Below are 16381 nucleotides of genomic sequence, written 5' to 3' on the forward strand. Positions count from 1 at the left end.
TAGGAGACTCAGTCAACATACCATAGAGCTGCCAAACTGAACGGGCAGGGCTGATCTGCTCCTGATGAGATGACCTGCACTCAACCAAACGCAGCCCTGCCTCTCTGAAAGTCTCTAGCTCACAGGACAGCAGTTTTCTGAGCTGGCATTTCTGTCTTCCTGATCACAGCCACCCCAGGATCTCCAGGGGAGAATGGTATCATAGTGGAAACATGCATCTTTATTTAGAGAAGCTACCTGCCCACCCCCCTAGAGACCATGGCAACTAAACCCATTACATCTTGCATGCCCATTACTCACAAGAAACTAGACCTACCCTCACCTCGACCCCCCAAATGCCCTTTATCATCACCTGGACCCACAGCACTATCTACATATACACCCGGATTTTCAATTTCTCATTCTTTTCCACTCTCTAATCCTTCCCTCACTGCAGCCATTGGTTCCCTTTCTTTTATTCCTTCGGGTTTGTATAACTGAATCTGAACAGAAACTACCTGGGGCCATGCTATGTCTTGCGATAAGTGGGTTGAAAACTATGAGTACTGATAAGAAGACTGTATACTCTTTTTGAAATATATAAGGCCGCTATACATTCTTTTATAATTAACTAGAGGCCCAGTGCACGAAATTCATGGGTCTCTCAGCCCAGCCTGCAGCCTCTCCAATCCAGGACCCCTCACAGGATGTCTGACTGCCAGGTTAGGCCCAATCCCTGCGAGATTGGGCCTAAACCAACAGTCGGACATCCCTCTCACAATCTGGGACCACTGGCTCCTAATTGCTTCTGCCTGCCTGTCTGATTGTCCCCTAACCACTTCCCTGCTGGCCTGATCACCACCTAACCACTCCCCTGCCAGCCTGATCATGCCCAACTGCCCTCCCCTGCTGGCCTGATTACCAACTTACCTGCCGACCTAGGTCCAGAATCTGAAATCAGGGTGTCTGGGGCTGTGCTCCCTTCAAGGTCTTCAGGGGAGGGTCCTTCCTAAATCTGATTATGCAGAAAATATCTCAAATAATCATGTGCCCCCACCCCATTGTTCACCTGCACACTTCCTGGTAATCAGGAGCCCCCTCCCTCTCTTCAGGTGCCCACTAACAGCTGATCACATGCCCCTGGTCCCCTGTTCAGGTGCCTACTTCCAGCTGTGCCCACTTTCAGCTGCTTACATTCCTCTACCCCCCTGTTCAGGTGCCCACTTCTGGCTACGCCCACTTCCAGCTGCTCACATGCCCATGCCCCCCTGTTCAGGTGCCCACATCTTGCTGTGCCTATTTCCAATGGAACACATGGCCCTGCACCCTGGTTCACATGCTCACCTCTAGCTGTGATCACTTCTGTGTGATCACAGCCCAGGCACCACGTTCCCGTGCCCACTCCCTGGTGATCAAGAGCCCCCGCCTCTCCATTCAGGTGCCCACTTCTGGGTGTGCCCACTTCTGGCAGAACTCGTGGGCCGCCCCACTGTTCAAGTGTCCACCTCCAGCTGTGCCCACTTCTGGCTGATACAGCCCCGTCCCCAAGTTCCCAAGCCCACTTCCAGCTGTAACCACTACCGGCTGATCATAAGCCCCGAATCCTGTTCACCTGCCCACCTCAGGATAGGCCCACTTCCGGCTGCTCACTTGCCCCTGCCCCCTTGTCAGGTAACCACGTGGTCTGACCATGTGGCCCCACATCCCTGGCAGCTGGCGGAGCGACCTGTCAGCTGGGCTGAGTTGACTGGGAGGTGGGCCAAGGCTACGGTCCTCTGCTCTCCCTGAGCCAGCTTTGGCATCTAGAATCTGGGCATGGAACCTAGTTGCTGGCTCCTGTCAACCCGGATGCTTCAGAAAGTGGAGCCCCAGGCTGACCTCATTAGGGGAAAGGCCTGGGAGGTAAGGGTGGGGCTTTGGAGTACCTTGCATCATCTTACAGCCTGGGGCTCGGCAAGCAGAGGAGTCCCTGTGCCAAGTCAACTGCAGTTCCCACCGAGCTTCCTGCCCTGGTGTGCCCACTGAACTGTCACTGCCGAGGAGCCCTGGGGAGCACAGGGGGCGGGAGACAGGGTCAAGGCACAGACACAGGGATGAATCTCCCTGTGAGCCTCTGCTGTCCCAGGAACCTGGACAGGCCCTGAAAGGAGGGTCAAAGAGGAATCAATTCCTGAGGCTGTTGCTCAGATGAATACAGACTGGCTTAAACAAACAGGAACTCAGGCTCTCCCAGTTCTGGGTCCAGAATCTGAAATCAGGGTGTCTGGGGCTGTGCTCCCTCCTTCCTACCTCTTCAGCTTCTGGAGGCTCCTGGCCACGTCCCTTCAATCTTCATATGGGCCCTCTTCCATCCTCGGGGAACATCTACTACATAATCAACTGCCCCATCCCACTATTCACCTGCCCACTTCCTGGTGATCATGACCCCCCCCCCCCCGCCCCTCTGTTCAGGCTGATCACATGCCTCTTTCCTCCTCCCCTACATGCCTGATGACCCTCAGCTGCCCTCCCCTGCCTGCCTGATTGCCCCCTAACTGCTTGCTCCTCCTCTCTGCCTCATTGCGCCCCTAACTGCTTGTTCCTCTGCCAGCCTGATCACCCCTATCTGCTTTGTCTCCTGCCATCCTGATCTATCCCCTAAATGCTTGCTCCCCCACCAGACTGATCGCCCCTAACTGCTTGCTCCCCTGTTGGCCTGATCGCCCCTAACCAGCTCTGCCTTGGCCCCAGCCATGGTGACTTTGTCCGGAAGGAAGTCTGGAGGATATCTGGTCGACCAGGTCTAATTAGCATATTACCCTTTTATTAGTATAGATGTTAAAGGAAACATTGTTAATATAATAACACCTAGAATCCTTTCACTTTTACTTATATTGTAAAGTTTTAAGTCAGTTTTGACATAAAACTCATTCGTTTGGTAAAGCTATATTATTTTCTAGACAGAAACCAACATTTTATGGAATTCATGCTGAACCAGGATTACACAACCCATGTAAGAATCACAAACATTGTTCAGTCAGAACTCAGAAGTGCTGGCAAGTGGTCTTCTAGGGGAAGAACCTCCAGAACCCTGCAGATCATACCTTCTGTACATGAGGAAGGGCAAGTGGTCCAGTCGCTGTATGGGGTCACGATACAGTCCTTCCTACAAGGAAGCAGACAGGGCCTCACTGTTTCAGGCCGAAGACTTTCAGGACACCTGGAAAAAACAAAAGGAAATCACTAAATCTCTATAGTAATCCTGAAAACCAGATAATTTAATATGGTTAGAATTTTCATTGTTAAAGTTGCTAAATCATCACCAGTCTTAATTTCTGGGAGCTTTGCTTTTGACAAGAACTATACAACTACATTCTTCCAAACCAGGCTTCAATAAAGCTTCTCAAAACAAGATGTGTGATTTTAATAATAGTAATTGTGTTATCTAGGACAAAATGTAATAATTATACCATACTCCTTTATAATAATCTACCCATTAATAAATTTATATTTTCTAACATGCTTTTACAAAATTTGTGGAAATTCAAATTACCAATATAAGGACCCAATTTTACATCTTTGCATAACTAACTAGGCTTATTGTCAATTATAAATTTTCAGGTTATTCCGCACTTTATTTTTACAAAAATGTATAGCATGACAAATTTATAATGAAGCCTATTTTATACCCAGTACATGCTAAAAAAAGTTGTATTTACAGCTATATATTTCATAATAAATAATAAAATAATAAAAGTGTGTAAGTTATTATGATAAATAGTTTTTGTGTCATTCCTACTTTCATTTAGTATCCTTTTTCTTCCATTACTTTTTTAGTTTCAGATGATGGAATTTTAAATATTTTAAATAATTTTGACTAGCCAAAACATTAAATATTTGGTGTGACTTAGCTGTTTGGAGCATCATCCCGTACAGATAAAGGACACGGGTTCAATTTCCAGTCAGAGCACGTGCCCTAGTTGTGGTTCAATCCCCCATCAGGGCGTGTGCTGGAGGCAACTGATCAATGTTCCACTCTCTCTGTCTCCCTCTCCTTCCCACTCTCTCTAAAACCAATAAAAGCATGTCCTTGGGTGAGGAATAAATGAAAAATCTTTAAATATTTTTATATGTTACAATATATTTTGGAAAGAAATATTTTTGGAGCTGATATATGTTTTAAATGTACTGTCTTATTTATTGTGTACTTACTGGATGATTTTTAAATTTCCCAAGCCTTGTCTGCACCTTTACAATCTGAGTCTACTATTGCTATAGTCAAATGTTGGCTGTGAGCATTACCATTAGAAGAAGATGTAATTTAGGACAACAGAATATAATCACATAATTCATGTAACTAAAAGTAACTTAAAGTTATGATACCCAGAAAAAACTCTTTTAAGGTCATATAAATCATTAATAAATAAGCTAAGAAGCACTGAAGAAATAAACCAAACAACCAGTAAAACTGTTGATGAAATAACTTGGGAAATTAGTGAAATATGGGATTTAAAAATATTCCCCATGGGAGAAGCCAAATTTTTTTTATAGGTCAAGATAGATTGTGTTTTAACAAGTAAGTTAATCAGGTTTTCAGAACTGAACTATGAGTGGAAAAAAAATCATTAATCTCTTTCCCATAATTTATTTCTATCACCTTACTGATGCTTCATTTTTTATATATCTTATAATAATTTATGTTCCATTCAATTATTCAGATACATGTTTTCCTCTCTCACACCAGATTCAACATTTGAAAAAGAAATAAATCTCCCTGGTTTATGTTAAGAATAAGCTTGTGTTCTTCTAATTATGATTTCTATTCAAAGTCAGTGTATGACAAAGAAATTTAGCTGTGAATCACAGAAGTTAAAGTATTGATACAATTGAGACTATAAATCATTGGAATTATAATTTAACCTTCATTCTTACCCAGGAAACATTATATGGCAAAACCCCACATATAATCCTGTTCATTCTTCAGAACTATGAAATTATTGATTAGTAATTATCATTTTTCAATGAGGCAATTTTATAACTTAGACCACGGGAGAGCATTACTCAACTGCATGCTCTTAAAATGTTAGCCTTGAAAATCAGTGGAATTTATAGTGTTATCATTGACAACCTCCAAAATTTTGCTTTTGTTTGGAAATATCCACAGCAAGATACTTGGCTAACAGTGGAGAACAAAATTACTAACAACAAACCCATTAAATGAACATACAAAGATAAATTATACAACCTAGATTACATGCAATAAAATAAATTCAGACTTCCTTTGGCGAGGCAATTGGTTCAGTCAACATGCTTCTCTTCTCTTTTGTACTGTTTGTATTTAGTCTTTGTGGTTTAAATCAAGGAATTGATTTCCCCCCAAATCTTATTCAAGGTCAAATTAAACAGATGTGATAGGAGTTGAAGTTTGTTACTCGGAGGAGAGGTAAGATCAATAACATTGATTTTACTATTGCACAGTAATCTGTTTTATTAAGAGTTTAAAACAAGGTTTTTATTTGCATTTCTGTTGCAAATGCCTAGTACTGAAAAGCATTTGTGGAATTTAATCTAGCATTTAGGCATAAGGGCAGTAACATTTTCTTTTGAATTTACAGTATTTGCTTACTTCTTCAGAACTTTAAGGGCAAAGTAAATCCATTTGACTTAACAAATCTATCCATGTATCCAGGTCACTGCATATGGCTGCAAGGGCAAAGCGCATGTTTAATGGATTATTGTGGCCCAGCATGGGGATCCCCTCCCTACTGAACGATTTAATGACATGAATCCAGAGGGCTTTTTCACACACATGCTGTACACATGTACACCCATTGTTCAGCAAAATATTTTGTACTTTGCATAAGTGAGGAAACCATCAATAGCAACATTTGAAAGGCGATTAAACTGTAAAATAGAAACAGAGTGAGTTTACTCGTAGAAGTACAACACAATAACCCTCTATCCTGTGCCATGACAGGCAGGTCAGGTTAGACCCCTCTGCAGTGAGTATTTCCACTTCTGTGCTTGTCCCAGCAAGACCCAGAATCCTCCAGGACTTAAGGTTCCTTCCCCTGCTGTTACTGCTATTGAATTTTAATACACTGTACATTATTTTCCTTTGATAGATTCATCACAACTTTAGCCTAATTTCTATTAATCCTTTGTAAGCCATAAGCATCTATAGACGCAAGCGGGATGGTTTCTGTTTTGGACGTGTGGCAGTTAACTGGTTAAAATATTGGTTTGGAGCTACCTGTTAAGCATGTGAAATAATTTCTCAATTTAGTCAATTCTTTTTGCCATATGTTTTCTAATTTCAAACTACATAAACAAAATATGGGGCAAAATATCCCTAATGTGTGGAATGCTGGCCAGGTAAAATAAACTCTAAGGGGATCCTTACAAATTCCTTTGGTTTTTTTCATATATCAGGTACATTATTTTCATTTCCCTGAAACACTAAAAAGTAGCTCAAATTTTTAAAAGAAAATAATTTCTAAGATTTATTAAGTGCTCACATTGCTGCTACTATTTTTTTTTTCATTAAATCCTTTCAGTAAACTTTGAAAACAGGCCACAATCAGTTAATATTTAAGCAGTTGACCAATTATGAAATTTGGAAATTATGAGGCCATCTGTATACTAAAACAAAGTTGACTGGTTTTACTTCTAATGTTTCACATGACTAAGGTAATTTGAATTTTAAAAGACCTATGCTGTCTAAATCTCAAAAGATAAAGTTTCCCTTGAAAAGATTATAATTTTAGAATTGATTTATTTTCTCTAAGAATGATTAGCCCAGTTATGTCATGACTCGTTTTTGTTTATATTTCTCACAAGGCACATATAATATGCCAATTCTTTAGTTTTTTGTCCCCCCTCTCTAGCAAATTGTTCGCCTTGTTATTACACTATTGGTAACCACAGTAAGAAACTGGTGGTTTTCCCACTTAACATAAAACATCCTCTCCCAAGGCTCTCTCTTGGATGTAAACAGCTTATTCATTGAATGATTAAAAGACATAATAAGTTCAGTCTCAGTATTTTTTAATATATTTCCTAGGGGAAATGAAAGGCAGATCATAGAAGGCTATCACCCAATTAAAGTAGATTGGCAGTCTCCGTAGCCTACCGGTGTATAGGGAGTCAGGGATGACCTACACTGCTAGGACTTCGTATCCTGTCATTATTGATCAGCCAGGCCTAGAGCAAGCACTTCTTTCATTGCCTCACTAGCTTAATAAAAGCAGAAAGTGCTACCATAAAACTGAAAGCAGGTATCACACAGAAAGATTTCTACAGAATTTATGGACCCCAGGCACAAGGCTCTGAGGCTGGTATAACTTTATCAGTGGCTGACATTCCAAACAATCTTACTCTTGAGGACAGGTATGACAAGCATCAAAATGTTCCATTTCATGAGGCAAGTGAAGCCTGAGCCAGTCCCCTGCTTGGCCGGCCACAGGATTTACTGTTGACATTCTAAAGCCCTTACTTTTTGGGTCCCACTTGGCCCACATTGACCCGCACACAGATGACTTTTCTTGTCTGCATGCCAACAGAGCAAGAGGCCTCCCTGTTCCAAGTTGTAGTTGTGTTGAAGGATGATACTGAGGTGTCCTCAATGCACTGGCCCCACGGACCAGTTTGCCAGTGATACACAGTACAGGGATGCTCGTTACAGCTGCGCACCTCTTGCAAAGCACTTGTATTTGGACAGTGAGTTCCACCTATAAAAGTGAACAATGTTAGCAGATTAGATATGGTGCCAACAGAGACTTTATCATTTCCTGTTTCTTGAAATTAACAATAACAATGACATCTGTTACTTATATATAGCACAAAGCATATGACCAGCACACTGCTAAGGCAAATTACATATTAACCTTACTTCATTTGGCGTGGTGTGGTCTGGCTTAAAACATAAACTATGTGGTGTAAATGAACTCTGTTTGGGGGGACTATGGATGACCTCAAAGAGAGAGAGAGGCCACTGTTTTCCAGAGAAGCCTATGTGATTGCTGACCAGGGGAAACATGGGCATCAATACTCTGTAGATGGAGAAAACCAAGTGTGTGTTCAAAGGTTATTCCCCAAATTGAAAGTCTTAATTACAGATTTTAAAGTCCTGCTTATTTTAATATATTAGGCTGTAGGGTGATTAGAAACAAGTTTTAAAATCAATTAATGCTTACTGATCTTCCATAGCATTTCTGAGAAAGCCATACAGTAATGGTAATATTGTATTTTTTGAAATCTAAGATGCCATTGGCTGTGAAATATACTTCACTATATGTGTGCCAAAGAAAGGGAAATTAAACGATAATACAATGTTTTTATCAACTCTCATTTTTATTGTATGCTTACTGAAATAACTTTGCATGACTTATTTACATACCTTTTAAGAAATTCACTCTTTGTCATACATTAAAAAAGAAGGTGTTCCTAAAAGTTCTTTCTCTTCACAGTCCAAATCTTTCGAGTCACTGTTTAACACACCCATCGAAGTTTGTGTTCTCCTAACAGTATTATCTCTGTGGCATCAAAACTGTTGATGATGCAGGATTTCTTTTAAAAAGTGCTCCCCTGCAGTATTTCTTTCAGAAAACTGGTACCCATCTCTAAGTTTTCATACTGTTGCATTGGTAATGGCACCAGAAGATGCCAATGAAAAGTTTAAGCAAGCAATTGAGAAAGGGTTTATTTCCCATTCTCAATAGTCCTTAGTTGTTTTTGTTTATTTGTTTTGGGCAGAAATACTAGTATCATAGACTTTGCTAATGCCATTAGGAATAACAATGAAATTCACATGTATTATCAAGGACAACAATGTTGTAACTGCTGCTTGGCCGCAGTGGTTTTAAGATACATCCACTGTAAGCAGCAGTAATTATAGAGATGATGAAGGGTAAAATAGATATGTCCTTTAATCAACAGAATATGATCTGGAGCTGTCATTATAGAATCTTTTTTTTATGTCTTAAACCCTATTATATGTTCTAGCCCTAGTACTTTGTAAGTAGTGAGACTCACAAGTTAAAAATCATAAAGTTGAAGAGTCCATACAGCTTAAATGATGTGGCCACAGGAACAGCTAGGAGTTTATGGAGTCCAGTTTCTTACCACTATGGTACTTAAAATTCCAATTATGAAAATGAAAAGCAGAGTGTTGGAGGAATGTACTGCTTAATTTATTGACTATCTGAGCTATTCAAAGCTATGTAGCTTCTAGATTTCATCTAAGGAGTAGAAAATAACTGGTTGTTAATGTAGAATGTTGCAAATCTTGGGTGTGCATCACAAATACTTGTGATAGTAAATGAAATAAATTTTGAATTTAATAAAAGGTGGATTTTAGATATTAGGAAAGCGAGTTTTAAAAAGTGAAAAATAAATAAGTAAAGGTGATTCAATACCTAGTGACTGTAACATGGAAGATGACCTCAAAAGTTTGAGATTTGGGTAAAAGTCATAAACAAAACCACAAATCCACACCCTGGGCTGATCTTCAGGTATCACTTTTTTTTATAAGTAAGGACATTCCTGCATTCAGAAAATAGATCAGCATGCAATTTATGTGAGAATTTAACTGCAATTTAGAATCATTTATGCAGTGTCAAACATAGGACCAACATCAGAATAACCTGCATTAAACACATTTCATTAATGTCCCCCTGCTTCATGAAGGTGAAAACATCTGTCATAGTTCATATTTTATCGTCCATCACAAATCTCAGAGGCTCTGGCAGTCTAAGAAAAGAAGTTTAGGATTTGAATAGGAACGAATCCTAAAACATACTAATTGGGTAGGGAAGAAGTAAATGAGTGCTCTTATTACCCATTCCCTGAGGCTCTAGATTTATCTCTCAGACAAACATATGCTAATTATAGAAAATATATATATACTATTTTAACCATACGTTTATATTTAATTGTAAAATTATTGATCTACAAAAATGTGTTTACAGACCTTGTTTTCACTGTGAGGATACAAATGCTGCTTAAACTGTGATTTTGAAACTCTGAATTGTTTTTGACATTGGGTTTAACTTGGTTGGCTTTGGAAAAACTGATAAAGAAAAAACTTCTACAACCTCAGCATAACGTGGTTGAGCAACTGCAAGATATCTGTTAAGTTTACAGACATAAAGACTATTTATTTCCTTGCCCCAATCCACATTAAAGCCGCTTCAGCAGTTTCGGCTCGATGTCAGGCTACTTGTACAGATAAGCCCCAATGTGGTTTTAATTATAATAAGGATATGGCAATTTCAAAAGCGTGGCGTGGAGTAATCAGTCACTGCAGCATTGTCATGTTGTTTTGGGAATAATTTTATGGTAGAAAAATTGATAGATATAATACTGAATTTATTTATTATTCATGGGAAGATCTAATGCCAAACATCTGGGAATATTTCCTTTTTACTGGGGAAATTATAAAATGCCATCTGTGACAAAATTAGTGATATGTATTTTTAAAAAATTCTTATACATAAGAATATATGCTTTATGCTTTCATGTTTAGTTGGGCTCTCTATCATTCCATCAAGGAGAGTTTAGAATACTTCAATGAAATTCTGTCAAATAAACCTCCATGTTCATATAAAAAGAACAACTAGTATGTGCAACTGTTCTCTTAGAAATAAAAAAAGTAACTTTTTTTCTCCTAATATCAAGTCCATAAAAGCTTTGTTAGGATATTTTTGAACAGACCTATGATGTTTCTGGTTCTGGCACTGAAGTACTTACAATTTAGATGCCTGATTGAAAAAAAAAAAAAGAAGTGTTCAAAACATTCATTGGCTATGCATGCATTGAGTGAAACATGCAATGTTTATGTCCAATGAGTCACGGGATAACGAGAGGGATTAGAAATGGTTCCTGCTACTCTCAAGGATCTCATACTGCAGTGGGGGGAGAAGATAAACACATACTAATGTTAAAAAGGTATTTAGAATAATTGGGATTCAGAATTGTGAGATGTCATTAGTTTTGAGGGCCTGAAAAATGCCTCAGGTAGGAGGCACTGAGGTGAGGTTTGAAAGAATAGGACTTGGACAAGCAGAGTTCTGGGAAGGGTGAGAAGGAAGGGAGAATTTTATTGAAACAGAAGAAAAAATAAATAAAAGCAAAGGCACGCAGGCAGGTATGACCCTGGGAATTAGCAGTATTGATGCAGTCAATGAGAGTGCAGAGTTCACAAGAGGAGGTAACTGGCCACAAGGATAAGAAAGTGGACGGGGCTCACATTAAGGAGAGGTTGGTTGTGTGCTCTGAATGACAGTGTTAAGATGCCTGTAATTTTGCCTGCGGTTGCAGTCATATCCCTTTGATCGCAAACCACTGATGGGTGAAAAGCGCATTGGCAATGGCATGATTTCAGGGAATTGGAGGAGCATTAGCCACAGAGAACCTCAGGAGAGTCTGTTCAGCACCATCCCCCACTCCCTCCCCCTCCTTTTTTTCCTTGCAGAAAGATCCCCCACTGTGGAGTCTGCATAAATCCTGTGTGGCGGGCTTGTAGGACAGGCTGCAGCAGAACTCTTTTTTCAGAGTCAATAGTGAGAGAATGAGGAAACGGTGGCATTTATTTAGAAGCTGGAGTTTTGTGTGTTAGTACACCTAGAATGGATCCTGGGTTCTTCCAATTCCCCCAGGACATGTAAGTGCTCCCTGGCACTTAGAATTAAAATCATTTAAATTGTAAAAACTGAACAAGATAAAAGAGAAATATTCCTCTTCTCAGTGGTGTATACGATAAAATAGAATTATTCAAGGCTACTAATTATTTGAGAAAAAATTAGTGTAATTTGATTTCAATTTGCATCTGTTCTCTGCATGGATAAAGCAGGTATAAAGGCACACTAAAATTTGGCTGATAAAGTTATAACATCAGGTCATTCTGAACTTTGAAAATATAAATATTATCTCATTTCTTGCTCTGTATGAATAATTATAATGAGAATTAACAGAATTTATTTATCATACTTAGTGGAAAACATTTTGAAAATTATTTTTCTTTTTTAGACCAAGTTTATTAAGAATCTGCAGCATGGGTTCAAAAAGTTAAGGAGGCTATAAGTCTAACATCAATTTAAAGTTTTTAATTCAAATTCAACCTATTACTATTTATATTAAAAATATGACAGATTTTAGTCATAAAAGAATGCTTCCTTTAGGACTTCCAACATAATTTTAAAGTAGCTTTTGGGACTATAGTTTACACAACAGAAGGAAGTGGGTTTTTCTTACCTTAAGGTATCATATAATGTTAAAAGTGAATTACAATTTTATTGAGCCAGAAGTCAAGGTTTTAGAAGATACACACACATGCACACGCACATGCACACCACCCCACATGCATTTTATTTTTAATTTGAGAAGAAATACTTTTACTTTCTCCCATATATTAATTATCTCCAGTCACCAGTGGTGACTTTGTTTCCAAAAGACAACATTTCAACATAAGCAGCATTTTATGACAACTTCTGTGTGTTGCTGATAATAGGTTACATAATGTTACTCAAAATTGTAAGATAAGCAATTATATTATTCAATTCGCTTTTATTCTATTATTTTGGTGGTTTAATACTGAACCAACCTCAAAATTACAGGAAAATTAAAAGTGTACTATCAATAATTTTTCCCTAGATTATTTGGAAGAAGTTATTGAAATGATGCCCCATTACTTCAATACTTCAGTGGGCATTTCCTGTAATAAGGACATTTTCCTACACATTAGCACATTCAATATTCAAGATCAGGAAATTAACACTGAAACATTATTACCATCTAATCCTCAAACCCACTGAGATTTGCCACTGTTCTCAAATGTCCTTTTTATAGCAAAAGGATCTAGTTCAGAATCAATTATGGCATTTAGATGTCATGTCTTGTTAGTCTCCTTCAATCTGAAATAGTTCTGCCCTCTTTCCTTGATTTCCATAATTTAGAGAATTGAAGATTCAAGGCCAGTTATTTTGTACAATGACTATCAATCTGGGATTTGTCAAATGTTTCCTCATGTTTAGATTCTGCAATATGCATTTTTGACAGGGATATCACAGAAGTGATGTCACATTCTCGCTGTACCACACCAGGAGCGCAGGATTTTTAGCTGGTCCATTACCAATGATGCAAACGTTGATCTCTGGATTAAGGTGGTGTATGTCAGACTTCTCCACCAGGGAGATAATTCAGACTGCAAATATAATGCTCTTCATCAGGTATTCAAGTAAGCATGTATTTACTTATATCAAGTGTGGATCCATGGTTTCCTATTTTATCTAATGGGTTGTAATCCATTAATCATCATTATTTTAACATTCAAATTGTTCCCATATGTGGTCAGTGGAGACCTTCAAGCTCCCTTCTGCGACCTTTTGACACATTTCCTCTTCTTTTGTGGCATGAGATTCTCTAGGCATTTCTTGTGCTTTTCCTATTCTAGCCTTAGAATCAGCCATTTCTCTAAGGGTCCCTGGTTCCTTTCTTTTGGAGAATAGCATCAGAACCAAGATTTGAGCACTGAATACACTTATGGCTACTGGAGACTTGGAATTGAAATAAAGCACTTCTCAGATCCTTTCAGTAGCTATAGCTAATATACGTGTAATATACGAAAGGCCCAGTGCACGAATTCATGCATGGGTGGGGTCCAGCCAGTCTGGCCCCAATAGGGGAGGATCAGGGCTGGGCCTGTTGGGAGGGGGAGACAGCAGGAGGTTGGCTGGCCAGCCCACCCTGATCAGGGCCCAATCAGGGCCAGGCCAGCTGGGGGGATGGGCTGTGGGTAATTGGCCAGCGGGCACTGACCCCTAATGGGGTGAGCAGGCCAACTGGTAGCGGGGCTGGCCATGGGGAGGGGCTGTGGCTGGTGGGCTGGCCAGCCCCACCCCTGATTGGTGTGTGGGGAGACAACTGGGGGTGGAGCTGGCTGAGGGGAGGGGCTGCAGGCGATTGGCTGGCCCTGCCCCCTACTGGGGTAAGAGGGATGATCAGGGGCGGGGCTGTCTGGGGGGAGGAGCTGCGGGCCAATCAAGGTGGTGGGGGCCCACTGGGGGCGGGGCATGTCAGGGGGAGGGGCTGCAGGAGGTTGGCCAGCTGGCCCCCGGCCCGCTGGTTCGCTGGCTGCAGTGGGCATCATAGCAAGCAGTCATTCTGGTCGTTACAGCGTTATGGTCGCTAGCTTTTTATATATATAGACTAGAGGCCCAGTGCACAATAATTTGTGCACTCGGGAGGAAGGGGGGGGGCGTCCCTCAGCCCGGCCTGTGCCCTCTCGCAGTCTGGGATACCTCGGGAGATAACGACCTGCTGGCTTAGGCCTGCTCCAGGGTGGCAGAGGGCAGGCCCAATCCCTAGGTGCAGCCCCTGGTCGGGCTCAGAGCAGGGCCGATTGGGGAGTTGGGGCACCGCCCCTGTCATGCACAGAGCAGGGCGGATTGGGAGGTTGTGATGCCACCCTCAGTCACGCTCATGGTAGGGCTGATTGGGGGGTTGGGGCACCGTCCCCTGTCACACTCAAGGCAGGGTCGATGGGGAGGTTGCGGCGCCACCCCCTGTCACGCACAGAGCAGGGCCAATCAGGGGGTTGGGGAGCTCCCCCCTGTCACTCACAGAGCAGGGCCCATCATGGGGGTTGGGGCTCCGTACCCTGTCATGCACAGAGCAGGGTCGGTCAGGGGGTTGGGGAACTCCCCCCTGTCACTCACGGAGAAGGGCCAATAGGGGACTTGGGGCACCGCCCCCTGTCACACACAGAGCAGGGCGTATCAGAGGGTTAGGGTGCTGCACCCTGTCACACTCAGAGCAGGGCCGATGGGGAAGTTATGGCTCTGCCCCGTCACACACAGAGCAGGGCCCGTGGCGGGCGGTTGGGGCATCGCCCTCTATCACCCACAGAGCAGGGCCGATCAGGGGGTTGGGGCGCCGCAACTGTCACACTCAGGGCAGGGCCGATGGGGAGGTTATGGCTCTACCCCGTCACACACAGAGCAGGGTCCGTGGGGGTGGGGGTGTTGGGGTGCCACACCCTGTCACACACAGAGCAGGGCCGATCAGGGGGTTGGGGCGCTGCACCCTGTCACACACAGAGCCGCAGGGTGATCAGGCGCTTGGGGAGCTCCCCCCATTAGGCACAGAGCAGGGCCAATCAGGGGGTTGGGGCGCCTTCCCCTGTCATGAACAGAGCAGGGCCAATAGGGAGGTTGTGGCCCCGCCCCCTGTCACACACAGAGCCACAGGGCGATCAGGGGGTTTGGGCGCTGCCCCCCGTCACACTGATCCCGGTGCCAGGAGGCCTCACGGCTCCGCTGATCCCGGTGCTGGGAGGCATATTACCCTTTTACTATATAGGATAGAGGCCTGGTGCACGTGTGGGGGCTGGCTGGTTTGCCCTGAAGGGTGTCCTAGATCAGGGTGGGGGTCCCCACTGGGGTGCCTGGCCAGCCTGGGTGAGGGGATGATGGCTGTTTGCAGCTGGTCACACACTCTTCAGGGTGGGGGTCCCCACTGGGGTGCCTGGCCAGTCTGGATGAGGGGCTGAGGGCTGTTTTCAGGCTGGCGGGTGACAGAAGCTCCCAACTGCTCCTTTTTTCTTTTTTTTTTTTTTATTCTGGGCCAGCTTTAGCTCTGAGGCTCCAGCTCTTAGGCTTCCGCTGCAAGCAGGTATCTGGTTTGTTTCGGTTCTATGATCGAAACAATGTATAACTCCAGCTCTGAGATCCCAGCAGGCTGAAAGCTGGTTTCTGGGGTTTTGTTTAGCTTCTATATTTGTTACAATGTCTCTTAAACTGCAAGCTCAGAGGCTGGCAAGGCAGGCAGGGAACGTTGGAGTCCTCCGTCACTGAAACAAGCAAGCCTCATGTTAGTTTCAAGCTGCCTGGCTGCCCGCCGCCATCTTGGCTGGCAGTTAATTTGCATATCGCCCTGATTAGCCAATGGGAAGGGTAGCAGTCGTATGCCAATTACCATGTTTCTCTTTTATTAGATAGGATATATATAAATACATACACTCACATTTATATTTATTTCTATGTCTGTCTTAGTGAATTGAATACATTGAATTATCATTGATAACTCTAAATTCCAATGCAATATAACAGGGTTTATTCTAGTTTTCTTGCTTAACATATTGCTGACTGGATCCTCCAGAAATATGAAACCTGACTTCTATTATTTTTAATACATGTATTTATTTGGTCCTCCCTCCCCACCACCAATCTCTCTCTGCCATCTCCATTGCTGTACTCACAGGATACCTTCATGACCCTGCCATGTTCTGACACTCTGCATCAGGCCACACCCCAATTACAGAAACCCTTCTCAATCCCTGCCTGCCCCAGCACTCCACACTGGACTGGCTGCCTCAATACTGAGATTCCCTCTTCACTCTGCCTGTGCTCTGATGCCCTGTGTTGGG

General features: G+C 42.3%; 1 protein-coding gene across 1 annotated transcript in view; it reads right to left on the bottom strand.

The window, feature by feature from the left end:
- The window catches only part of THSD7A (thrombospondin type 1 domain containing 7A), a 318818-nt gene that overhangs the window by 70790 nt on the left and 231647 nt on the right, over nucleotides 1-16381 (bottom strand). Inside the window, exons 8-9 of the mRNA XM_081102812.1 lie at nucleotides 7454-7688; nucleotides 3063-3178 (exon numbers count right to left, since the gene is read on the bottom strand). Coding sequence (XP_080958938.1) covers nucleotides 3063-3178; nucleotides 7454-7688 — 351 coding nt within the window. The remainder of the gene's footprint in view (nucleotides 1-3062; nucleotides 3179-7453; nucleotides 7689-16381) is intronic.

The sequence above is a fragment of the Myotis nattereri genome, assembly GCF_964212035.1.
Source record: "Myotis nattereri genome assembly, chromosome: 11".
Taxonomy (NCBI): domain Eukaryota; kingdom Metazoa; phylum Chordata; class Mammalia; order Chiroptera; family Vespertilionidae; genus Myotis; species Myotis nattereri.